This window comes from Podarcis liolepis (genome assembly GCF_965112155.1).
Source record: "Podarcis liolepis genome assembly, chromosome: 11".
Classification (NCBI taxonomy): Eukaryota; Metazoa; Chordata; class Lepidosauria; order Squamata; family Lacertidae; genus Podarcis; species Podarcis liolepis.
Genome location: NC_139565.1, coordinates 23,974,061 through 24,001,654, shown reverse-complemented (window position 1 = coordinate 24,001,654; position 27,594 = coordinate 23,974,061). Strand labels below are relative to the sequence as shown.

Here is a 27,594-nt window from a genome sequence, read left to right as displayed (position 1 = left end):
CTATTCTAGCTTTTTGCACAATTTTTTGGGAATAAATTATTCCACTGAACTCCAGAAGCTTGGAAGGTACATATGCAAGATACTAAAGTTACTATAGAAGACTAGGCAGTTTGTTCAATATACCACAAGGCTGACATTGTACACACATTCACCCAGGCCTGAGTCTCCTTGAATTAAATGGCATTTGCTTATGTGTAGTCAAAGGATTAAAGGCACAAACCCAGAAGTACTGCTAAGTCCTATATCATTCAATGAGATTTAGTCATAAAGGTTAGGTTTGCAGCCATAGTTATTTATACTTTCGCCATAAGGTCCCAAGGCTTTCTATAACATAATACTACAATATTAAAATAAGTTTAAACAATTTACAACAGAATATTAAATATTAAATTTGGTTTTAATAATTAACATAAAAAAGAAGAGGGGTGGGTCCTAAAATATATATTCCAGTTGTCATAGAGCAGGCAAGGGGGGAGGAAATTCTAAAAGTTTTGGGGCTGACACACAAACCGCCCTCTGGCGGACCACATAATAATTATAGTAATAATTTATTATTTATACCCCACCCATCTGGCTGGGTTTCCCCAGACACTCTGGGCAGCTCCCAACAGAATATTAAAGCACAATAAAACACCAAACACTGAAAGCTTCCATAAACAGGGGAATTATATTAATAATAATAATAATAATAATAATACCCCGTTTATTTGGCTGGGTTGTCCCAGCCATTCTGGGTGGCTTGCAACACATATAAAAACGTCATTTTTTTGGGGGGGCGCCAACTCCCAAGTGTGGGGGAATTCCCGAGAGGCTCCCCTGCGATCTCCAGCCCCACAGGGGAAGGATGCGGTTTTTCAGCTATTTCCGAACCCATCTCCCCTCGCTTCTTAGCGTGACTGAAGACTTCCGAGCAAGCACCCGATGCCAAGGCGCTGCAAGCTAAGCAGGCGCGCGCTCTTCCGGCCTCCATTGCCGAGCCCTGCAATTACCCCCCGACGTACGTGGGAGCGAGCCGCGCCTTCCGCTCCGCCCCCGGCAAGAGCGGGACAACTTTCTAACTCGTGCCGGGGAGGGAGGCCGCCCCGCCCAGGCGGGCATCGAGGGCCCTCGCTCCGTCTCTCTCGCGGAAGAGGAGCGCCAGGCAAGTGCCTGTGTCCCGCCTCGCACCTGCCCGCCGTCTCTAAGGCAGCAACAGCTGGAAGCCTCCGAAGGCTCCAGGGAAGCGGGCGCAGCAGCTGCTGCTCCGCTCCCCGCGCCGCAAAACACAAAAGGCGCATTCTCCTGCCGGCCGGGCATGCCAAGCTCGCTTCCTCCCATTGACGCGCAGCTGCGATCCTGTGCAGGACCCTATGCAACCCCTCGGCTTGAGGGGGGTGGGAATCCCTTCCTAGGGCTCTGGGTTTGTGCAAGCATCTTTTTTGGGGGGAAAGGGGGAACTGATCTCTGCGCCGAGATCCCCCAAGTGCCGCCTTTCCGCGGGAAGCGCGATCGCTACGGTGCAAGCGAAACCACCGGGGCGGGCGGGAAGAGTCCGGGGCGCGCAGAACAGCCGCGAGCCGCCTCGAAAACGTAATAACGGCGGCAGAACGAGGCGCGATCGCCGAACGCCTCGCCGCCCGCCTCGCCGACCAGCGTGGTCGTGGCGCTGTGTGGCTGGTGGTGGGCCAGGCTCCGCCTCGCCTCTCCTCCCCGGTGCGTGTCTGGGGGCGGAGCTCGTCGCTCTCCGGCGGCGGCAGCAGGCGCTGTTGCTGCTGGACTGGCGGGCCAGGCGGCCGCGGCTCCTCCCCGCTTCCTTATCAGCCGTGCCGAGCGTGGGAGCGCCGAGCCCTCCTCGCCCGCCGCCGCCGGTTCCAAGTCCCGCTTCTGGCGGAGGCGATCAGGAAGCAGCGCATCCGGAGCTCCGGCTGCGTCGAGGCGCTCGGGCGGCTGGCTGCCCTTCGCCGGCCCCGCGCGGCTTCGTCGCTCCCCTTCGCGCCGGAGGAGCTCGAGCGGGGGAGCCTTCTCGCCTTTCCCCGAAACTCCCGGGCGTATCTTGGTGGATTTGTCGAGGGGCCCCGACGGGAGGGGAGAACTTGCCCCGAGGGACTTGGAGAAGCGGCTGGAGGCTTGGCTTCGCCCCGGCCCCGCTGGCTGGCGTCCGCCCGGGCCCGGGAGGGAACTTTTGTCCTTCCTGCCGAGCTCTCCGGCCCGGCGGCGGGGCCGGGATTGTTGGAGATCGCGCTCAGAAGTTTAGTTGGAGCCGGAGCTGCTACTGGGCGGGGTAGGGCGCGGGGCGCATTTGGGTAGCTGCGCTCGGGGCTCTTTTTTGGGCTTCTCCGCCTTTGCTCGGCGCGGCGATGAAGCTGAGCCGGCAGTTCACGGTGTTTGGCAGCGCGATCTTCTGCGTGGTGATCTTCTCGCTCTACTTGATGCTGGATCGGGGCCACCTTGACCACCCCAAGAACCACCGCCGCGAAGGCTCCTTCCCCCAGGTGAGTTGGTGCGGGGTTAAGGGGCAGATGGATCGTGGGTGCGCGTGTTTGTGTGTGTATTTGTGTATCATACAGGGTTGTGTCGCAACTGTGAGCAGTTGCCAGGAGAGAAGGAAATGCAGAAAGCTCGTTTTAGCGACCATAAACCGATTCCGCCCTTGCCGGTAGATAGGATCTGAGTCAAGTGGGGTTAGGGGTTGGGGTGTCTCCGGAAAGGAAAGGGGAAGTTGCTCATACTTCCCCCTTGTTAGGGCGGTTCGATGGAGAGACTCCTATCTGCCCCCTTTCTGCGCCCACTTATCAGTCTGCACGTGGGATTGCAGCCTTCCCCTGGGGAAAAGTCGCATCCTGACCGACTTCGAATGGGAGCTCAGCGCCTTAGTGCCCTACTTTCTATGTTGGGTAGGCTTAATTCGAGCCGCAGGCCAGTCCCGGAGCCAGATTTGAATGTCACGCTCGGCACAGCCTTGTAGTACGTACTGTAGTAATAAAAAGTGCCTGCTACTATCTGTCCTATACTTACTCCAGAGGAGTCACAGCCAGGGAGTGGGGTGCAAGGCTTCAGACAGGTGGCGTGGCTCTCAGAAAAGGACTACAATACTCTGCTCCCCTAAGGGAGACCTGTGAAGCGAAGGGGGTGGCGGCTGTTAACTGCTTGATAGGAGCTGCGTGAATGTGGGAGGGAAACTCATTTGGAGACTGGAAAAAGCAAGTTTTTCCTGTGTGCCTGTTAAATGGGTGCTCTACTGGTCCCAAGGCACAACTGTTTTTTATTTGCAAAGTCTTATTTTTCTCACCCTCTATATTCCCCCTTATTCTCCAAATAACTCAAGGCAAAATACATGGGAGTTGCCGTGTTTTATTTTGTTTTCTAAACAAAAATTATTTGGCATACTTCAGGCCCTGTGTGTGAGGCTGGACTGAGGCTGCCAAGTTAGCTTGGAGCTAGGTTTCCATGTTTGAAGTCCATTGTAGTTACATTACATTATCAAGTTACTTGCTTGTTGCTAGAAAGTTAACACAGTGTGAAAGCATAGCGCTTATTTTCTACACATAAACACACCTTGTTTTATGATTTGTACTTTTCCTGATTTTATATGACAAGTACAAATCAAGTAATCTAAGACGTTCCTGGCTAGGATCAAGTCACATAGAAGAGTTATGTCAGGCTGAATAATTTCCCCGGGATATATAAGAGGGTGTGCTTGTTCTGAGACAGGTAACTTTGGCACAGAGAGGTGTGCATTTGAATTGGATAAATGAGGCTTTTCAGCTGCTTAACAGGTTAGAATGTACTGCTGGAAAAGAATTGAAATTAGTATCTTATATCAGTAGGAAAGAGCTTATTTTATTTAAACCAGCTTTTCCTGCAGATCTTGGCCTAATGCTCAGAACTGTAAAACTTACACTTACTTTGTTACACAACCCACGTTATTTCAACATTTAGTACAGGGCTGGGGTGGGGGACTCTTGCACTATTCCAGCTCTGTGGTTCTAAAATTTCCAAATTCCTATGCTATTAAGTAAAGTATAGTTACCAAAGACTGCTAGTAAATCTCTCATCTCTTGCGTAACCCGTGCTTTAATATGCACATTCTAGAAAGTGGTATCCTTGCCTTTATGGAGCACAGATATTATGGAAATGATAGGTTTCTAAAGTGTTTAGTGCTTTGATTTTTTTAAAAAAAGCTGCTTAGAAAGTTTTCCTGTGCAACAGTACGCCAGCATGCTAGGTTGCATAGGAAGAAGGCCTGTGGAAGCTGTTGGAAAGAGTTGTGACATTCCTGGTTTTGTGTTTGAGAGAGCCTTAGCTCAGCAGCGGCTTGAAAATAGAGGGTTTTCTAGTTACTCTTGGTAACTTTTTGTGGTGTGATTATCTCACCACAAAACACACTCAAATCAATAGTTGCTGCCACTTACTGAGGGAGCAGTATGGATTCTTACTACTTCAGTTAAAAGATCCAGTTAGGGTACTGAGTTGCAAGTATTCCACCTTTGGACCCTCTCAACAGCCATCTTCCCTCTCTAAAGGGATAATGATCAGTCTTTGCTGAACAGATAAAGCACTCATGTGAGGTGACAAGAGCCTAGTTTAGAAATCTGTTCAGATCAAGTTTCCTTAGCCAAGAAGATCACTTTATTGTTTAAAACAAAACATTAAAAATGCACTTGCAGAAATCAAGGTAAAATGCAATTTCTAGTTTAAAACGTGCCTCTCAATAAATGTGTCAGACAGATGTTTATGCTTGCCTGGTTACAGATCCAGAGGAAAAGGCAGTAATTCTTATTCAGATTCAGGACCTTTCTACTTGGCAGAAGGGTACTGTGTAGTATTCATTAGTTCACCATTAAGCCTCCTACAATATTCCTGGTTGTATACTTGGCTGTGAACTAGCCCCAGGGCACGATCTGATCTTGAATGGCAGACCAGGGCAAGTTCCAGCTTGTCTTCACAGACAGTGTGGCATCTGGGGTGTTCTGATACTGTCTAGAGTGTCAGCTTAAGAAACACACACACAGTTCGCCCTTTGAAAAATAGGCAGGCTGGCCTCAGCAGATGCAGACTCAAAGCGATCATATTTAACTCAGATGGCGTCATATATTCCTAACACTACGGATAACTTAATTGCCTTGAGCGCTTGTTTCTTCAGTATTCCAAAGTTTTTTTGAAGGGAGGAAATGTGTGATAAGGCATGTGAAGTAGTTCGTTCTTACCATTTGCATGCGTAGTGTCAAACAAAAGGACATTGTTTAGTGCATTTATATCTAGCCTTGCTTCCGTCATGAAACTCAACATGTGTACAAGGTGGTGTACTTTGGGTTCCCAGGTAGTCTCACACCCAGGCACTGTCCAGACCAAAATAGACTAGATAACAAGTATAGCTTTGGTTCTATTCTATGTAGATTCTGGACATTTTAATTGGAAGTTAAATTCAGTGTGTTGACATGTGGTTCTCCAGTATGTGTTGGTTGAAATCTAAATAATAGGACTTACGCAGTGCTGATTTTCTAGAAAAAGAGGTGCCAGAACTCAACATGAACTTCTCCCTCATTCTCTTAGAATGTCCATGGTGCCCACCTGAGAGATGCTGGGACTGAGTTCCGGAGAGTTCCGGAAGAAAAAAAAGCCCTGGATTTAAGGCCTGTTAGTATGCAGAGTCAGGCATATTTTAAAATATTCAGTGAGACCAGTGGATTTAAGTAAACCTAATTCTTCATAGGATTGGGCTGTTAATACGCAAGTGCTGAAAGAACACAGTCCTGGTAGCTGTGCAGTTTTCTGACTGGAATGAGTTTGTCTCTTGCTACATCAGTTTGTCACTTCTTTCAGACTAGGGATTCAAGCCTTCCCAACCCAAAGGGACTTATACACATCATTTCTATTCACAGCCAATTGTGTGTGATCTTGTGCCCACAATACACAAATATCCAGAGACTGAGGGTCATGAGTCAGACGGCACGCATGTCATAGACATAGGAGACTTCCTGGTACACCCATGGAAGACTCTAGTGGTGCTTTGCTGTGGCCCTTTCCCCTAAAGAAAGGAAACTAATGTTTAAGAAACTAATTCTAAAGCTCCTGAAGTTTTTAAGTGTGGACAAAATGAAATAAAAACCCCAAACAGCAGAAGACCTGCTACAGGTTTACAACATAGTACTGTACACAATTCAGAAGAGGAGAGGATAAGGACATTGGGGGAGGGGATAAGCAAGATCAGGCACCAGTCAGTACACAATACTTGATTTTTTAAAGTGAGAAACTTGACTTGAAGTCGCTTCAGTTTAAAAATCAATATGTACTTTGGCTTTGGGGGTAGAGTTCAGTGAAGTGCTCCTCAGCAAACTGAATCTGTGGAGATGGCAAGGCAGCTCCACACATTACAGAGTAAGATTGGTCCCTGTGTCTCACTGCCATGGGTAAACATCAACATTTTGGCATGATTGAAAGACACTTGAACACACAGTCCACACGAGGCAAGGCAGATCAAATGCACTTAAATGCACTTTTCCTGTAACGGCTGAAGAGCATTTAGCATAGGGGCCTGGTTTGCACCTTCACAGTAAACCATAGTCAGTGGGTTTAGTTTGAACACATATTTGTGGTCTGTCTTGCTCCCTCCCTGCCAGCACTGGCTCTGTGTTACATCTGTAGTGTCGCTGTCAACAAAACAAACAAAACCGACAAAATTGTTCTGGTGTTCAGTGATGCAGAGCTCTTTATTGTAGCTCAGGTTCTTAAAATAAAACAGCAGCACCTAGTTCCTCAAAGCTAAGTACCTCAAAATCAGCCTGCAGCACAACATTGTTTTTATTCTCTTGGTATCTATGTCGAACATTTGTTTTGAGCCTTCCAAAGTTGGACGTAACAGTAATCCAGGGGTCAAGGTTTGCTTCATCTGCACATAAGCAGGAAGAAGCAAAGAAGCAAAAAAGCCCTTTTAAACTTTCCTCCCTGTGTTATCAGTCTTCTACTACCTGTTCTCAAACGTGCAAACGTTTTGCAAACTTTACAGAACAGGCACAATTGACCCAGCGTGGTAATGCACAGACTTGTTCTGTCACATGCAGAGCAGATCTCTCTGTCTCTCTCTCTCTCTCTCTCTCTTTATATAGTTGAAATATCAAAGAATAAGACTATCTGGGTGTTCAATGGTTTCCTAGTTGAGCAAAGTTATTCCAAAGGGTAAGACTCCTCTACCATACATTTTTTAATTAATCCATCCAAGCGTGCAGCTGAAAGTTGTTAGAAGAACAATGAAAAGTACGACTTGTGTTTGCAAAAGGAGTCAGCTCTGACTTTCAGTAGCAAAACAAGAGATTACCGATTCATTTACGGGCTGCAAGCTGAATCTTGCTAGATCTGTTAGTGGGAAAACAGATCAATGTTTCTATAACACAGCACTCGCTAACAGCTCAAAAGATAACCTCAAGGCATTTTGGCCTTAAAGTGTACATGGCACAAAATGCCTGGCTCTGTTTGAATACGATCCTCCCTGGAAAGTTTTGTGCCCTTTTTAGATTTATTGAACGATGTGACACTTGGCACAAATGCCATAAAATAATCAGTTAAGTGTGGCTTTCCTTAAATCTAAACTTCTTCATTTAAACAAAGTGACTCTTTGGTTTTCTAAAGAGTGTAGCTAAAGTTTAAAAAATATAAACAGGGTTGTCATTACTGTCTGAATGGAAACTTCCAAGTCAGGCTTCCTCAACCTCTGCCCTCCAGATGTGTTGAGACTACAATTCCCATCATCCCTGACCACCGAACCTGCTAGCTAAAGATCATGGGAGTTGTAGGCCAAAAACATCTGGAGGGCCAAGGTTGAAGAAGCCTGTTCCAAGTAGTCCAAAATTCAACTGCTAGTTACTGGCAGGGGTTCCCTTCAGAATGCATATAACAGCTGCATTGATTACCAGTCTGGGCCCAATTCAAGGTGCTCATGTTAGTGTTTGAAACCCTAAATTACTTGGGCGCCAAATATCTGAAATACCACCTCCTCCTCTACAGACCCTCTTGAGTATTAAGACCAGCAGTAGGAGCCCTCTTGGTAGTTCCACCTCCCTCAGATGTTGGGCGGAAAAAGGTATTATGTGTGGCAGATGTGTTTGGCATCTTCATTATGCAGCTTTTGTCATATGATAAAGATGCACCTCTTTGCCCTGACCTTTGATACTTGAGATAATGTGTTTGCAGAACCTACCCTATTCCTATGGCTGTCCTTTGTTCAAACAGCTTTTAATGTTGATTTTTAGATTGTTGTGACCCATCTTGTGACTTCCTGGTGAAGTTCAGGCTGTAAATATTAATAACAATGCAGTAACAACATAATCTGTTGTAGTGTTCATAGAATTGTAGAGTTAGATGGGACCATGAGGATCATCTAGTCCAACTCTTTTGAATCTTTTGCCCAACGTGGCAAAATCTCCCAGAGGACAGTGTAATCATCTCCTAACCTTAGTTGGAGCTTAGGAGCATGTTTTGAGGTCTCATTCCTCCTTTTGTCTGATCTGTCATTTCCCATGCAAACTTCCCCGTCCCTAGAGGGGAAGACTTGGGAGATCTGAATTTATATGTCTGCCAGTGTTAGACACTCAGATATATGAGCTAATTGCCAAACGGCACCTAAGACCTAGGTTACAGCCGCCACAATGGAATGTCTAGACCAGGCATCCCCAGCCTGTGGCCCTCCAGATGTTTCAGCCTACAACTCCCATAATCCCTAGCTAACAGGACCAGTGGTCAGGGATGATGGGAATTGTAGTCCAAACATCTGGAGGGCCGAAGGTTGGGGATGCCTGGTCTAGACACCTTTTTTAAAAAACAATGAAGTTTATGATGATGATGATTCATTTCATTTCTATACCTTTCTATCGTTTAAAGAAAAAAAATCTCATAGCCATTTACAACACATTAAATAAAACAATTCAGTATGAAACAAATACAAGCTTCAATAAAAATATTTCAGATCATTCCCTAAGTGACATTTTGCTTTCCCCATATTACCTACTTAATTTATATAGCTGCCCCAAAGCAGAAGTACTCTAGGAAGCCCGTATAGTGTAGTGGTTAGTGTTGGACTGGGAGATCAGGGTTCAAATCCCTATTCAGTCGTGAAGCTCACAGGTTACTTTGGGCCAGTTGCTGCAGGGATTAACTGAGGAGGGGAGTACTCCTTGGAGTAAAAGATGGGATATAAATGCAATAGATAAGCTCTTCTGCTTACCATCTTAAGAAAGCTGGAGGGGCCAGCCAGATGGAGATGTCAGTTGCCAGCTTGGCATCCAGTGATCTCCACGTGTTCGCAGTTGGACCTGTGCATAATACGCCTAGTGCCTGGGGAATTTTTAACATTGAATTGTCTGCTCAGCCATTAAGCTTGCTTGGTAAGGTAAAGGTAAAGGTACCCCTGCCCGTACGGGCCAGTCGTGTCCGACTCTAGGGTTGCGCGCCCATCTCACTTAAGAGGCCGGGGGCCAGCGCTGTCTGGAGACACTTCCGGGTCACGTGGCCAGCGTGACGAAGCTGCTCTGGTGAGCCAGCACCAGCGCAGCACACGGAAACGCCGTTTACCTTCCCGCTATAAATCGGTACCTATTTATCTACTTGCACTTAGGGGTGCTTTCGAACTGCTAGGTGGGCAGGAGCTGGGACCGAAAGACGGGAGCTCACCCCGCCGCGGGGATTCGAACCGCCGACCATGCGATCGGCAAGTCCTAGGCGCTGAGGTTTTCCCCACAGCGCCACCTGCGTCCCTAAGCTCGCTTGGTAGTATTGTGCAAATCACTTTTATCAGCTAAATTGACTGTGATTACTGAGTTTTGGATACCCAGAACTCTGCATAGCTTCAGTGCTCCCCAAGGCTAGGAGGGGGCGGGAAGCCCATGAGTAAAGTATAATTATGAACGAAGCAGTTCCTCGTCTAAAGCTAATTTTTATCTGTTGCAGCAAAAACAACACTTTTGCATCACAAAGCCAAAGCTTTTTATTATGGCATAAGATTTCAAGGAAGTGGACTGTAGTCCATGAAAGGTTACATTCGCCAAAATAAGTGTATTATCATTAGGTGCTGGTAGAGTCTTTCATTTTTCTTCTAAAGCTGTTGTATTCTTAAAGTATTTTTGATATTCCAGAATGCTACTAAAGAATGAAAGCCTTCAGCCCTGTGAGAATCCATAATTGCGATTACAAAGAATTCAAGTTTTGTATTGTTTGAGATGCAACGGTGAATTAATTGAGGTTGTGAGGTTTCAAAAAATACTAAGTCAATTTTATACCTGATGCCCCTGCTTGAGGAAAAGCAGGAACCAACTCGCATGTGGTTGCAAAACATTACTTCTCTAGCCAAATATCATATCTGTGTTCCCTGGAATCATTAGTTCAGGTGTTCCAAAATTATGGTAATAAAGTAATAGATTTGAAATGCACACCGCTCGCTCATTGTCTTAACTGGAAGTGATTTTGTTGTTGTATAATTCTCAAGGACTGCTAAGATTAGAATGTTTCAGATAATTTTGGCCTTAGACATTTGGTTAATGTACCACCAGGGGGCATGAAGTAACACTTCAGTGCTTTAGCTCTTTTTTTAAAAAAACTTTCTCAGTGCTGCCATAATATTTATAAATTGCTTTCAGATGTTCAGCTTTGCAGATGCCAGAAAGAATACTGCGAACCTTTGTATCCCCCCCCCCCCAAAAATCTGTCACATCAAAGGAATGATCTAATCAGCAACTAGTGTGGCTTGTAAACCTGATAAAAACTGTAACATTTGAATGGAAAGGTACTAATGAACATTCCTTTTAGAAAGCAGCTCATTCAGACAGAAGCTTAAAAAATGCAACTGTGTATTAAGACAGAAAATAAAGGAGCTAGCTGCAGATGATCTAGACTGGGGGAAAGACAACAACCCCCAGGATTCCTGCAGAAATACTAATAAGAAACAGAAATGCCCCGAAGGAGAATTTATATGCTGTTGAATGGATTAGCGTTATTGTACCTGGTATAAAACAGGATGTATTGCCCTTCAGTAGATAGAATTTCAGTTTTAGCTGGTTCAACGTGTGTTCCTGTGCATTTTCTCTTGTGGACTTTGGGCAGATCACTGTCTTTAAACTTTATTTTTTTTAAAAAATAATTTTTGTTGGTTTTTACACATGTTTTCCAAACATAACACAACATCCCATCTCATACAGTATAACAAACCTTTGGCTACCACAACCTTGACTAATGGTTTTCTAGCTTTCTTTCTGATTTTGCATTTTATTTTAATAGTTATTGCTCTAAAATCCAGATCCTAAATAAACTCCTCCTTAGTCCTTTTTTGCAATAATTCATATAGTTCTCCTTACAAAACTTCTCGCAACCCTACAAGCGATGTCAGTTGATTACAGTTGTCTTTCAAATATATCATAAATTTCTTCCAATCTTTCAGGAAAGTCTGGTCTTTCTGCTTCCGAATTTTCCCAGTTAATTTCGCCAACTCGGCATAGCCCATCAGTTTGATCTGCCACTCTTCTTTTGTTGGCACTGCCTTTAAACTTTCGGTCACCAGTGGATTAAAAGTTGCTGTTTTAGATTGTTGTGGCAATGTTAAAACTGGCATATAAACGATTGTTTTACATTTGCATAAAATAGGTAGCTAGCACCTGTCATGGCGCTGCATTTTTCCTCAAGTGCATTTGGCAGTTGGTTAAATGATCCTAGTCTAGACCAGTTTGTAACCAATATGTTGGTGGCAATCCGCTTAACAGCAGCTGTTGGACGTTGAACAACAGTTGCCATTAGCAAGGAATGCACTGGAGAAGTTACACCTCTCTGCACAGATTAGTGCCTTTTTGTGCCTGGGAAAGGCAGCTTACATGACCCAAGCAATAGCACAAGGGAAGATGTGTGGAAAAATTCCCAATAAACCAGGGAGGAAATAACACCTGCTTCCCAGGACATTGACGGTGTGGACAAGCTTCAGCTGGTCGAACTTGTTCTTTTGCTCTCCTGAAACTTTTTCCAGCTCCTCCTGAAAATGGGTTATTAAAATCATATGTCATAAAGGAAATGTCTGCATATTAATGAAAATATTAGACCATCTTTTATTACCTTTTGCAGCAGGTTACAAAACCTTTCAGTCAGGTCTTGCCTTAATAGGAAGACAAGTTCTCAGATGTGCTTTTAGCATGGCTGAAAAGAATTGAAAAGTTAAAATTTGAAAATGTCTGTCTTTTCACTTGCTTTGTAACGGATTTGTGCAATGTGCTTTCCTACTGTTATTTTTTTATTAAGACTTTTGATTACTGAAGAAAACAGTCTTCATTATTTTAATCTTTTTCTGAGAAAGTTTTCTTTGGTCATCAGGGGCTTTTCTTTTCCTTTGGACTCTGAAGGCCTGTTAAGTAGAGTTGTGAGTTTCGTTCAGCACAAGTGGGATGTGAAATACAGTAGCTTGCACATTTGAAGGACTAATGTTGTGCCTCTCCACAGGGTCAGCTTTCAATACTGCAAGAGAAAATAGACCACCTGGAGCGCTTATTGGCAGAAAATAATGAAATAATTTCAAACATAAGAGATTCTGTGATCAATTTGAGTGAATCTGTCAAAGACGGACAACGTACTCCAGAGGCTATAAACTTCAGTCAAGGAAACTTCTCTGAGCTGTCACCTCTTGCCACTATGTACCTCTCAGTTGACCCTGAAGATTGTCAGTTTGCATCAAAAAGTGGAAGCCAAGCCTCAGATGTACAGGTAAGAATATAGTGAATTTATTGCTAGGGATGAGCTGTGTATTTAATTCCATTCCTTTCAGTCTCACTGGGTGCTCAGTCGTAGGTTAATCCTGTTTGTGCAGGTTTTTCTTTTTCTTCTTTAAGAATGCACAGAAAGTCCACATTTAAACTACAATTCTTGTATATACTTTTTACATAAAATACACCCATCCATAAAATATGCATTTTGTGCAGATCTTTTGCAATGCAGGGGTCAGCAAACTTTTTCAGCAGGGGGCCGGTCCACTGTCCCTCAGACCTTGCGGTCTGTATTTTGAAGAAAAAAATAATGAATGAATTCCTATGCCCCACAAATAACCCAGAGATGCATTTTAAATAAAAGGACACATTCTACTCATGTAAACACACGCTGATACCCAGACCGTCCGCGGGCTGGATTTAGAAGTCGATTGAGCCAGATCCGGCCCCCAGGCCTTAGTTTGCCTACCCATGGTGAAATGCAACTGGAAGCTTTTTTTCAAACCTCAGCCAAAGTCAGGAAAACAGACTAGACTAATTCCTCTCCTAACCAATACTAAGCTTTTTAAAGTGGGTCCTTAAGCGAGTTTCCCAAACAACTTAGTTGACTTGCAGGTTAATCAAATAACACTTGAGTGTAAGTTATACTTAAGTCAGTGGGACATACAAGAAAAGGTGGCTGTGTTGCAGCCTGAGGGATGTTTTTTGCTCACTTCTTTGGTTTTAAGGAATTGCCTCATTCTTTCCAGGTGGAATATGAGTGGATAACTGGTGGGTACTCTTGGCTCACCTAAGAAATGAGAGGTCATGCCATGGTGTGGCATTATATAGTTGCAGCATTCTCATTGTGCTTTGGAATGTTTATGCCCGCAGAGAGTATTTTTCTATTGGCATGTTAAAAGATACATCTTTATGATTTTAAATTACATTTAAAAACTAAACTTAAATCTGAAACGCTATAACATGGATGTTAAAATGTTTCAAGATATGAAGATACTGAATAACGGGAGGTCTGCAAGCTCAAAAGATTGAGCCAGGTTGCTGGTATGGAATTAGCCTTGTTTTGTGTTATGAGGCTTTTTGTAAACAAAGCACTGCTTGAGTCCAACAGCCAGAGATTTGACTGTTTTTCCCAGGTCATTATGTAAATGACGGCTTTCGTTGGCATTTTAGCTCTTGGCCATGTGAATGTGCCTGCTATTCTTTCTCAGCTTCTTTTCTTTCTCTGACCTCTTTTTTCCCCTCTGGACAGTTTTCTTTCCCATCCATCATATTCAACACTCCTTCCCCCCTTTTTACTGTGGTCCATTAACTGCCCAGGTATCTGCTGCTGCTGCTTTTCCTGGGCCACAGCATCTTATTAGGTTTCTTTGTTTAGACCCTTTCTGTCTCCAGTCAGTGACAGCCAAGTGACTTTTCTAACCCCTTCCAACATTAAGAAAGTTTAGGTGATTGTTGACGGAGGCTTCTGTGTCATAAATACAAAAATACTACTGCATTACTGTATAGATGAAAGCCACTGTGGTAAGATCATCGTCATACAAATCCCCCAAAGGAGAAGATAATTCTAGTTGCAATGAACGGAATTCATTGATACCTGGTCAGCATCTCAGCAGTTGCAGTTAATATCAGTTATGCAAACCCTGATTTTGATCCGAAAGACTTTATTCTGCAACAGAACACTGACATGCAACTGCGTGCTTTGCAAGGTTTAGATAGGATTTTAGTTTGTAGGACTGAAGATTGATGCCCATGTTGCAGCATCTTTATTAAAAAGAGTGTAGAATGCATCGTGTCCCATCGTGTTCACTTACTGTAAGGTGTAATAGTTGCTTGGTTACCTTTGAGCAGGTTTTGTGGGAAAGGTAAGCCGTAATTGCAGAATCAAATGTGTCATGGAGAGTAGTCACGCTCAAGCTTCCCTGTTTACGTCTTGTACTTTGAACAAATCAAGAAAAAAGCACACACATATCAGCTCACTGTGTTAATACTTGATTTAATGCTGATTCCATCAGCCTTGTGCTTGTAATTATAGTGGGTTATTAAGACTCATGTGATGGCACACTTGAAAAACAAATCCCAGCATAAATAGTATTACTATTGCTAGAATACTTTCTTTCATGGGACAAAGGGAGCTCAAGGAAACGACAGCAACTAAACATGTCTTTAAGACAGAAAATATTTATACTCCTTGAGACGGGGTGGGGTGGGGGTGGGGGTGGACGGACGGGACTTCCATGCTGCAAGTCACCTTGAAAATGTTTTCAAGAAGTCTTCAATAAATATTAGACATATAAAAGATTTTTTTGAGCATAATTGGGAACTGCTGGTATGTGCTGGTGTCTGTTGTTTCATTGGCTTTTCTCATACATTTGTAGCTTGGAAGTCGAATGGATTCCGTTCCGGAAGTCTGTTCGACTTCCCAAATGTTCGGAAACCAAAGCGCAGCTTTCGACTGGCTGCAGGAAGCTCCTGCAGCCAATCAGAAGCTGCGGAAGCCCTGTCAGACATTTGGGTTCCAAAAGAACATTCGCAAACCGGAACACTCACTTTCGGGTTTGCGGCGTTCAGGAGCCAAAACGTCTGTGTTCCAGGGCGTTCGAGAGCCAAGGTACGACTGTAGTCGTATTTGATGCCTTGTTCTTGTTCAGAAAGGAGTTAACTCTCTAGGCATGCAGAAAGTGGGGTTGTGGTGATTATTGATCACATTCAGTAGGTGCAAAGTTTCATTTAAATAACTTAATCAGATACTTTGCTCAAAGTATTCCATGTAAATTCTCATTTGAATAAAGAACATAGACAAATTTTCAGTGTGAATTTTTCCCCCTTACTATTTTTTTTTTAAATTGCAATTGACTACAGCCTTGCCTTTGTAAGTGCAGAACTGTGTACTTCAACCACTGAATGTGTTCTCATGTAACCTTTTTTCTTCATCCATTTTAGATGCTAGATGTCTATGACATTCTTCCTTTTGATAATCCAGATGGTGGAGTTTGGAAACAAGGATTTGATATCACGTATGATGAACACGAGTGGGACAGTGAACCTCTTCAAGTTTTTGTTGTGCCTCATTCGCATAATGATCCAGGTAATACAAAATTCTAAAAGGATTTGGAGATTTATTTTTGCATGGCAGTTGCCATCTCTATCTGCTGGGCCTCAGATGTGGCTGAAATGTGGTCCTTGACATTCTTTCTGTGTAGGACAGGTTTTATCCCTTGAAGGGCAGTAGCACAAGGCATATCTGGCGAGTAAGAGTCTTAACACTCTAAAATCCAGAGCCATTTGATTCTTTGGATAAGACCAGTAAGCTTATTTAAGGAACAGACGGATTGAGAAATGTTGAGAGCCCAAAGCTTGCATGGGAAACATGCCATTATTATTATTATTATTATTATTATTATTATTATTATTATTATTATTATTATTTTATTATTTACATAAAACAGAAAAGGACTAAAGCTAATAACATATTCCAATGGATAACTAAAGTTCTGCATTTACCTTGGAACAGAAGATGCAGAAATACAGGATAGGTGATGCTTGGTTTGGCAGCAGTATATATGAAAAGGAGGTAGAAGTATTAATGGCACGTAGGCTAAATAGGTCTGCACCTCGATGTGAGATTGAAAAAGGCTAATGCAGTTCTAGGTTGCGTCAATAGAAATATGAGGCCAGTTTGCAAGAAGTAATTGTACTGCTCTATTCTGCTTTGGTCAGATATCACCTGGAGTACTGTGGTGAGTTCTGGGCATTGCAGTTTAAGACAGATTGACAAACCGGAATTTGTTGAGAGAGGAGGGAAACAAAGATGGTGAGGGGCCTGGAGAACAAGTCCTTTGAGGAGAGGTTGAAGGACTTGGGTATACTTAGCCTGGAGAAGAGATGATTAAAAAGGCAATACGATAGACATATTCAAATATTTGAAGGGCTGCCACATAGGTGATAGACAAAATGTATTTTTTGTTACTCCAGAGGGTAGGACCTAAACAAATGGGTTCAAGTTGTAAGACAAAGGATTCAGAGTACATGTTAGGGAGAACTTCCTAACCCAATGTGTTTGCTGCTCATGGTATTTCTTTACAAAGGGGATGGCCATGCAACTGAACTGACTTTCGTTGGTTCATTTTTTATTATTTCAAAACATGTGCCGTTCCCCATGAGTAGCTAATTTGGTGACCTCCAGAAGCTGCTCCCATCAGCCTCTGCCACCATAGCCAATGGTGGGAGTTGTAGATGGATACACCATTGTTTAGCACAGGCATAGGCAAACTCGTTCCTCCAGATGTTTTGGGACTACAACACCCACCATCCCTAGCTAACAGGACCAGGGGTCAGGGATGATGGGAATTGTAGTCTCAGAAACATCTAGAGTGCCGAGTTTGCCTGTGCCTGGTTTAGCATTATGTTGGTTAGCCCTGTCTTACAGCATTAGATGCTCAGATCATTCACCAAGATGCAGTATTACCACCATAACTTTTGTTTTTGAAGTGCTAAAAAGCAACAAGATATAAGATGCACTTAATTTTTCAGTGTCTCTGTGTATGTGTCACTGCCAGTCTGCAAAATGCTTCCAGTGTAACCTTAGTCAGGTAAATGACTCTTGACTATTGTTTCTGGTAAATCTTGTATTCTACTTAATTTAGTCACTGTGTGATCTTTTTATGATTAAAAGGCTGGCTGAAGACATTTGATGACTACTTTAGAGATCAGACGCAGCATATTCTCAATAACATGGTTCTAAAGCTGCAAGAAGACAAAGGGAGGAAATTTATATGGTCTGAAATCTCTTATTTTTCCAAGTGGTGGGATGGAATAGATAGTCAGAAGAAGGATGCTGTGAAAAGGTCTGTATATTTTATTTATTTATTGTATGTATATGTATATGCCTCCCATTCTGTCAGAGGCCCTAAAGGCACATCAATATTAACTATAGTTGTTTTCGTTATTCACAGGTTCATAAATTGTAGAGTTCTAACATGTTGCTGTATCTGGGAACCCCCCCCCCCCCCGATATACAATTTAGTGGAATTCCTTAACAGTTAAATTACCAAGCGCCATAAGATGAACACTTCGGAGCAGAAATCTTAAGAGGTGGCACAAGCAATTCTTCAGTGAAAACAGTGTCATGGGTTACCACTTAAACAAAAAAAAAAACAGACCTTCAATAAGGTGGTTATTTGGCTGGCTTTTAAGGTACAGAAATGCCAGTATTCAGCTACTCTAGAAAGTTGTTGAATTAGGCATTTTTCTCCCAATGGTTTTACTGTTTCTTTGCTGTTTTCTTTCATGTGGTTGTCACTCATTTGTTGTAGCTTCAGTTGAATTTTCTGTTTCTGAAACCGGAAGCATTAACAATGCTGTAGCGAATGTGGCAAGTTGTTGGCAGGAGCGTTCCCAATAAGTATTCAAGTGCATGCCACGGACCAAAGGGCAGGGCAGCCGTAGCTTTATTAGCACTGCGTACAAGTCAAGTGGGGACAGTTCTCGAGGCTGATTGACGAGTGTGACTAAATCACAGGACTGGAAAGTGAAAATAGAATGACAAGTGAAAATGAAATTACTGCGTCAGATCTGGTGCTCTTAACTCCACAGAGAGATGCAAATTAACTTTGTGTTGCTGACACAAAGCATACGGATCAACATTCATTTTTCTTGAAACCCTTTGAAAGAGATTTGGCTTGCAGCATTCATTGCTATGGTATTGTCCCAAATAGTGTTGTCATGATGCATAATTTTTCAATAGTGAGCTTTATGGCTTAGTATATTTTGCATTCAAAACAAGCATATTGGTATTCTGAGTGTTCATTACAACCTGCTTGATAACACCTCTAGGTTGATATCCAGAAGCAATGTAGTTCAAGTCAGTGAGAGCCTTTCCAATTAGTGCTTTAAAAAGTTGATGCTGGAGAGAGAGTGTATTATTTTTTTTAATGCTCAGCATTTTTTTCTGTACGAACTGCCTGTCTAGTTCAGCGTTCTGTTTCAGATACTTGCCCGTCACAAGCAGGGTGATGGCGGTGATCATTATCCTTTGTTGTTTGGCTCCCCAACATTTGGTAGTACAATGGTACCTCGGGTTAAGAACTTAATTCGTTCTGGAGGTCCATTCTTAACCTGTTCTTAACCTGAAGCACCACTTTAGCTAATGGGGCCGCCGCTCTGCTGCTGCACAATTTCTGTTCTCATCCTGAAGCAAAGTTCTTAACCTGAAGCACTATTTCTGGGTTAGCGGAGTCTGTAACCTGAAGCATCTGTAACCTGAAGCGTATGTAACCCGAGGTACCACTGTACTCAGATGCTGAATTTGTGATACAGCAACAGGCAGGGAGATTCATTTAGCTGTCATGGCAAATTGTGGTGTGCCTTTTTCTTGCCGCAAACTTGACTCCTCTGTGTTTGCCATTGTGTGTCAATGAATCATAGAATTAAAGAGTTGGAAGGGACCGTGAGAGTCATCTAGCCCACCCCCTTGCAACGCAGGGATCCTTTTCCCAACGTGGGGCTTGAACCCACAACCCTGAGAGTAAGAGTCTCGTGCTCTACCAACTTGAGCTAGGAGCACAGTACCTTCCACCAAAATCCAGCATAAACAGTAAAGAAGGGAAATGCTTGCAGGGCCTAGCTAAGATGCTTGATCTGTGCTGAGGAAGAGAAGCCTTAGATTGGAAGAAGGACCGGGTACTGTATATGGCAATGTAAATTCTATTACTGGGGTGTCTCTGGATCTCCTTAATGTCCGGGACACTCAGCCTGCCTGCTCCAAAAGTTTTGTGCAGCAATGAAGGAACCTCTTGGGCTACTGAGCTAGAACATAATTTGTGGGATCCTCACATTCTGTTAAAAATCCTGTTAGTCTCAATTTAAAAAGAAGAAGAGGTGCTAATCAACAAATTATTTATTGATTGTAAGAAAGTCCTCTTTGATACTGCTGCTAATTTATAATGACTTGGTAATTGGCAATTAGACACTTTTGACTTGCATTAAGACACAGAAGCTAAATCAAAGTGAATTTCCGTGCGTGGATTTCACGCTTTAGGAATAACAGTGTAAGTATATATACTTTCATTTTTCACAGCCACACAAATTGGAATGTTCAACATTTGTTTCAGATTTGTCTGCATATACGTTATTAGGGCAGAAGTTGATAAAATCTGCAGTGTGTTCCCCTTGGAGCCCATTTTTGGACACACTTTTCCATTGGCTTTTCGTCTACAAATTCTGCTGTCCGCACTATGTGAGCTACTTTTAGTGGTCATCTTCTCTGAGGAACAAGTATTGAAGGGAATGATGAGGAAGCTTGAGAAAAGAGTTTATTTATTCTCATGAATAAAAACTAGAACTGGCAGCTGCCTACGGGTTTGAGGGAGAAGGAAGTGGAAAAGGGCCCAAAGGAAATTAATTCCGTCTCAATCTTCCTGTTTTTCTTAATTTAGTCCAAGGGATATGGCTTTTAAAATCTGGACATGGGCAGAGGGATGGGTATTCCAGGTGAATTGCCTGTGTCATATAAATAGCTGCTTTCTAGAGATAGATTACCTGCCAACCTTTTCTAAACAAACGAGGGTAAACTATTGCTAACTCAGGTTAGTACAGCAACTTGAGAATGAAACATCTTTTTATAATAGGTGGGGGGAGGACAGACGATCCACCCGTGTTTAAAATATAAGCACAGTCTGTCAACAGTTGCACTTTATTGAACCCACTGATTTAAGTCACACTGTCTTAATCCCATTGAACATGCCAGCTACACAATGGAAATAGGTTAGGAGTCAAAAAGTGCTTAAGTTTGATTTAAGATACTGCCTGTGGCCATTCTTATTTCAAGAGGGTGCTGTTCAGAGCGGTCAAAGCTGAAGCTTTTAGAGCATTTCGGTTTCTCTAGAATTGAGAGTGCCGCTCTTCCAAAGCTTGAGTAAAACAGGTTTTAGACAAGGGGTGAAGACTCTGTTTCACAGGCCAATCACCCCAAACCACAGCCACCTGTCCATCAGCTGATGTCACTGGGTGACGTCAGTTGATGGGCTGAGGGGGCGGGGTTCAGTGCTGCTGAGTTTCGGACCAGTCACCTTGAAAATGATTTTATCGTTAGAAGATGTTCCATACCAAAAAAGATGGTTAATTGTGTATATGATTCCTAATGGAATCTGTTTCTTAACATTTTACAGGGGGCTAAGAATGGTCTTGTTGCATGGTGAAAGTATTGTTGTTTGTATATAATTTTTATTAAATTTTCTGTTTTACAATTTAAAATACTCATTTTTACATCCTTAAGATATAAATGACTTCTCTTTCCATGGTTCATGTTACATATCATAAACCCCTGCATATTTTACAAAAACTATACTATTCAGTATTCCATTATTGCATCCATCAAAGCTTATTAACACTGTTGAGTTTATCTTAATGCTGCCAGCGTTTTCAGCTGTACACAATTATTTCTCATATAGTCAATCAATGTTTTCCAATCTTCTCTATAAATGTATGTTCTCATTGTTCTCTTATTCTCTATGTTAAGTCTGCAAGCTGCGCGTATTCTGTCAACTTAAGTTGCCATTCTTCTTTCACCACAACATCTATGGCATGGTGAAGTATTGTTAATATTTAAGTATCATTGCTGCCACCACTGTATGTTGCTACTCCAGATAACATATTGATTGGAAATAGTTACATGCATGAATAAAAGTTCAGTAAATATGTTTTTCAGGTTAATTGAAGATGGACAGTTTGAAATTGTAACAGGGGGATGGGTCATGCCTGACGAAGCGTCTGCTCATTATTTTGCTATAATTGACCAGCTGATAGAAGGGCATCAATGGCTCGAGAAGGCACTAGGTGGGTTCATGTAACTTTTGCCTTGTGATTTCATTGTGACAAGGTACTTTATTTCATTAACAGTATTTCAGAAAAACTGTTTTCCGTTAATTAAATGATTGCGTTTTCAATATTGACAACCTTGGTATATAAACTTAATCCATTCCGGAAGTCCGTTCTTAAACCAAGGCATGCTTTCCCATAGCAGCGGGGGACTCAGTGGGACTCGGTTTACAAATGGAACACACTCAACAGGAAGCGAAACATGTTCTTATTCCACGGCAAAGTTCACACACCAAAACACCTACTTCTGGGTTTGCAGCGTTCTCAATCCAAGTTGTTCATAAACTAAGCTGTTCTTAAACCAAGGTACCACTGTACATTAGTTGCAGGAAAGTTATAAATAACTGTTGTTAGTTTATGTAATAGTGTACCTTTGAGTTTTATATGGTGAAACTTGCTTTACCATACCAGAGTTATAGAGGAAGCAGATGTCATTGTGAAAACACGTAAGAGAACTCAGTTAAGCCTAACACTGTTAATGCAGCAGATTTTTACCACCTACAGATATTAATCTGTACCTACCACCTACAAAATAAATAATTCAGTTACTTGTTGTTATTGATTATTTTTATCCATAGACTGCAGTGGTTTGCCATAGTAATCATTTTTAAATGCTTTCCTGGTCATAATCTATTGTAGTGTAATCCTAATCATGGCTAGCTTCAAAGTGCCCTGCTTTGAAGAAAAAAAACATGATTGAGCTACTAATGGTTAAAATTGGTGCCGACATAATAGTGCACAGTGGTTAGTTTCTTTTAAAAAAGGAGGGTGACTTTACATGTGGGAGGATGAGCATGCTAGTCTCTTAATTATTAAGAGATTGCAATCTTGACATTCCCAATGTGTAATTTGAAATTTAAGCAATTAAAAATTGCATAGAAAGAATCCTTAAAATAAATGCCACTTGAAAAACAACAACTTCAATTAGTAAAGTATAATTGCAGTCCTGTAGACAAGTGGAATGTCATTTTTAGCCATACTGTTTTGTTTTCATTCTTGCATAATTGGTTAGGGGTGCAAGCCAGACATTTTTGATACGAGAAAAAAAATATTTATTTTCTGTGAATCCGCAGGTGCATAAACAAACACTAGCCGAATTATAAAAGCTCTTCCCTGATAAGTAAATTAAATTTCTGCCCCCCCTTCTTTTAACGTAGTTAAGTGGTAAGGATTTGAGTTTCTATAGGATGAGATCTTAACTGTGCAAGACAAGGTGCACTTTCATTTTTATTCCACTATGGCGTGCATTTTCAACATGTATTCTTTTATTATTAGGAGTGAAACCAAAATCTGGTTGGGCAGTTGATCCCTTTGGACATTCACCAACCATGGCTTATCTTTTGAAACGCACTGGATTTTCCAATATGCTTATACAGAGAGTTCATTATTCAATTAAAAAGTATCATGCAGCCCAGAAGACACTAGAATTTTTCTGGAGACAGAATTGGGGTATGTATTCCTTTTTTGCATGACCTTATGCCAAGAACTGTCATAGCAACAAATACTTTGAAACTGAAAGGTCTTGCTTTGACCTGGAACATTTAATAGATAATACAGTTTTCTATGTTGCTATCTTCAGAACTAATTTGTAACTTCAAAATGATTTATAGAACTGCATGCAATACACTATTCATCCGATGCACTAGACTTTAGTCTAACGAAAGCTCATACTATAATAAATTTCAGTTTGTAAGGTGCTGCAGGAGTCTTGCTCGGTTTTGCTGAAACACAAAAATATAGCTATTCAGAAATGAAAAGATAGTGGGCTGGTTTGCACATAATGCTAAACCATGGTTTAGCGCTATGTGATGGAGCCTAAGTCTCTTGCAGTCAGGAGGAGACCTTCTGTCATGTTTGCTTTCAGTTTCAAATAACCTTGACTTAGTTTTATGGATAAGTCAGGAATTCTGACTTACAACAGTGGTTGGTTAACGTTTAGCACGGGGTAGAGGGAAATATGTGAATCTGCTTCTCTCAGGCATGCTGAGGCACCGCCATTTAGAATTAAACCATGGTTTAGTACAGCGTTCACACTTGCCCAGCGTTAATCTTGCACTGGAATTGTCAAAACAGGTCTTCATAACAGATTTTTTCTTGAAAACTGTGGTGGATAGTAGGTTAAAATATACAATAATTGTAATCAGGTTGGTCAGTGTTCATTGAAGCCATGTCATGGGGAAGGGATCAGCAGTGGAAAATAGGATTATTTTTGACATTTCTTTATACTCCTTTTAGCTATTTCCAGATTGCAGGTCACAAGGATGTTAAGGTGTTAAATGAGTGTTACTTTTACAGAACTCTGAAAATGCTCAGTGACCTTCAAGAAATTGCATGTGGAGCTCACCTATGTCATATCACATAAAGTACTGAAAGCAGCACCTTAAAGTTTGAAAAGCCAGGAGTGACTATGTAATATCGCTATTTAAAGCTCATGCTGGCAAACAAAGAGATTCTTTCTTTGTCCTTAGTGATTGAGGAATAATTGGAGTTTGCTTTGGAAAACTGAAGACGGAAAGTGTTTCAAGCAATTCTTTCTATTTGAGACAGAGGCAAAGGTTATACTTACAGAGGGAAACAAATGTTGGAAAGTGCCTGGGCTAAAGTTGCCATATTTCAAAAAGTAAAAATCAGGGCACCCCAAAGGTTGACTTGCCTAAGATCCAGGACAAAGCGCTGCTTTTCAAAAATTCCTCTGGATGTCAATTCCACCTTTGAAAATCCTGGTAATGTCCAGAAAAATCCGGACATATGGCAGACCTAGCCTGGAAACTATTTGGCACCAGAAAACTGTCTTATTAAACTTAATCCTCCGTTGCTGTAGGAAGTTGTCTCAACTATATTTGGCATGTTAAATTTATGCAAGGAAATGTAGTGTCCCGAATTCTTTGTACAGCACACTTGCCAATTTCAAAGTTTGGCATACACAACAAGAACTAATAAGCAAAGCACACAACATATTGTTAAGCAATATTACAAAGAACCCCAAGGCCAATGTACAATATATAATTAAGGGATTTAAAATTATGCAACAAGTGAGATTACGATTGTATCTGTGGCTCAAGAAAGTGTGGTTATGGCTCTAAACAGATTATTTGCCAGTATTCTTGTTTTATGTTCAGCAGGCATTTTTTTTGACATTGCTTTGAAAAAAATCCATTGAGTAAAACTGGATGGTGGAATTGATCAAAATTTAGTTTACCCTATTTTGGGGGCTGCTTGGTTTCCCTTCCTTCTTTGCCTCTGCAGAGTAGACAGTGCTAACAAAGATAATAAAGGAATTTTATAAAATAAAAATTGAGGAAAGCTTGGAGTAGATGGGTTGGGTCTAAGGATTGGAACCATTCCCCCCCCCACCACCACCTGGGTTAGCTTAAATGCACTGATGAAGATGATCAACTTTCAAAGTCTCCTTTTTAGAAACACAATGTTTGTAAGTCTCTAATGATAGACTGCTTTATTAAGATGGCGTTTCTATGTTTTTGAGCCGGGGCTTAGACCTGTTGCTCCTGAAGCTGTTTCAATCTCTTCCGTATTGAATTTGGCATTTCAGGGTTACCTGGCATTGTATTTCGTTGGGTTTCTCTGCACTATCCTTTACTTAACACTGTTATATTTATCTTTAAGTCACTGAGTTATTGAAATATTTGTGAGCAATAAATCTGGTCACCATGTTAACTCGAATAACAGAAGCTTACTGGATTGAATATACAGTGAATTATTTTTGCTGTGTGGCGAATTATTGGCAGTTTGGGTATCATTGCCAGGTTTGCAAAGCTTACCAGGCCCATGGGTATGGGAGGTAGCTTATGTCATAAGACCATTTATAGCTGCAAAACGTGTTACGGTTGGCTGTGATCCAACAGTCTTCCAAAGGCCTTTCAACTGCAATTTCAGATTATAGAATGGGAAATTATTAAAGTACTAATTCTGTCAGCTGATAAGATGGAATGACAGTTTTTTGGCTCATGATGGGTCCTTCTAAATGGGCGCACTAAATAACAGACCTAGGGAGACATGGCCTAAAGTGACATAGATACCACACATGGACTTCCGTATTACGTCAGTAGACTTGTCAAAAAAAGTACAGGCCAAAGAGCATACCTGGAGCTAATTACTGGTGGAAATGGGATGCAGATGGCGCTGTGGTCTAAACCACTGAGCCTCTTGGGCTTGCCGATCAGAAGGTCAGCGGTTCGAATCCCCGTGGTGGGGTGTGCTCCTGTTGCTCTGTCCTAGCTCCTGCCAACCTAGCAGTTTGAAAGCATGACAGTGCAAGTAGATAAATAGGTACCACTGCAAACGGCCTTTCCCTGTGTTCTGGTTTCCGTCACAGTGTTCCGTTGTGCCAGAAGCAGTTTAGTCATGCTGGCCATATGACCCAGAAAGCTGTCTGTGGACAAACGCCGGCTCCCTCGGCCTGAAAGTGAGTTGAGCGCCACAATCCCATAGTCGCCCTTTGACTGGACTTAACCATCCAGGGGTTCTTTACCTTTACCATGTTTTACTGGTGGAAATAAAAATTATCTGAAATGTTGTTCTGGTTAGAGAAAAGGCATGTCATGTAATGGGCATGAATGAGATATGAATGAGAAAGGACAGAGTATTCCTTTTATCTTTATCTTGCCTATTTTAATTCTAGATTTGGGATCTAATACGGATATTCTCTGCCACATGATGCCTTTTTATAGCTATGATATTCCTCACACTTGTGGACCAGATCCTAAAATTTGCTGCCAATTTGATTTTAAGCGCCTTCCTGGAGGAAGAGTCAGTTGTCCCTGGAGAGTTCCTCCTGAAGCCATTCATTCTGGAAACATTCATCACAGGTAAGTACACAGTGCTGCCCATTAATTTCATGGCCAGTCATATCTTGGAACAATGTCAACCATCTAAATTCAAAGTATGTAGGATGTGGAAGTTAAATAATTTTAATATGAATAAAAGTTGGCTTTGTCAAGAGGTATGGGTGATCTTACTGACCCTGCAGGTGGCTTGTCTCATACGGTGCCGATGGCCCTGAATCCCTTGGGATGAAATCTCACATTGTGCAGGGAGCTGCACCTTGTCTTTGAACAATCATTAATTTGGAATAGGCTTTACAATACAGTCGTACCTTGGAAGTCGAATGGAATACGTTCCAGAAGACTGTTCGACTTCCAAAACATTCAGAAACCAAAGCACAGCTTCTGATTTGCTGCAGGAAGCAGCAGAAGCCCCGTCGGATGTTCGGGTTCCAAAGAATGTTTGCAAACCGCAACACTCACTTCCGGGTTTGCGGCGTTCGGGAGCCAAAACGTTTGACTCGCAAGGTGTTTGGGATCCAAGGTACAACTGTACAGTGGTACCTCAGTCTACGAACAGCCCTGTTTACGAACTATTCAGTTTACGAACTCCGCAAAACCAGAAGTAGTGTCCCGGTTTGCAAACTTTACCTCGGTCTAAGAACGGAAGCCGAACCGTGGAAGGGCACCGGCAGTGGGAGGCCTCATTAGGGAAAGCGTGCCTTGGTTTAATAATGCTTTGGTTTAAGAATGGACTTCCGGAAGTTTGTAAACCTCTATTGCTTTTGATGTCCTTTGATCCTTATTTTTTTCTTCTGAAGTGTTTCGTATCTTGTGGCAGTTCTGAAGAATTCGGACATATATACAAAACTAGGAAATGATAATAAACCTAGTTGAGAATTCTTTACTAGCTAAATATTATAAGGACCATTAATGCCCCACATGAGCCTGGATGAATACTAATACCAGAGGTCTCTTCCCTCCTCCTATTTTGAAGGGAGACAAGTGATAACAGGAGAGAATGCCCTGAATTGACAACCCCACCCCATCGGTCTTATCCGGCACCCAATTTGATTTCTTTTCTAAGCTGGGTAAATTATCTTTTTGCTTATGCAGATCTCCCTGTGGGCAAACTGAGTTTGTTTTAACTTTACTATTTTTACCCTATGTTTTTGACTAAGTGTGTTTTATGATTGTTGCAACTGTCCTGGGATTTTCTTAAACTAAAGCTC

The 27,594-nt window shown here is 42.1% G+C and overlaps 1 protein-coding gene across 1 annotated transcript in view; it reads left to right on the top strand.

Moving 5' to 3' along the window:
- The first annotated feature begins 369 nt into the window (after window positions 1–369).
- The window catches only part of MAN2A1 (mannosidase alpha class 2A member 1), a 57,380-nt gene continuing 30,155 nt past the window's right edge, over window positions 370–27,594 (top strand). The window contains exons 1-7 of the mRNA XM_083464413.1: window positions 370–2,471; window positions 12,445–12,705; window positions 15,648–15,792; window positions 17,380–17,551; window positions 21,412–21,539; window positions 22,857–23,030; window positions 26,221–26,407. Coding sequence (XP_083320539.1) covers window positions 2,337–2,471; window positions 12,445–12,705; window positions 15,648–15,792; window positions 17,380–17,551; window positions 21,412–21,539; window positions 22,857–23,030; window positions 26,221–26,407 — 1,202 coding nt within the window. The 5' untranslated portion in view covers window positions 370–2,336. The remainder of the gene's footprint in view (window positions 2,472–12,444; window positions 12,706–15,647; window positions 15,793–17,379; window positions 17,552–21,411; window positions 21,540–22,856; window positions 23,031–26,220; window positions 26,408–27,594) is intronic.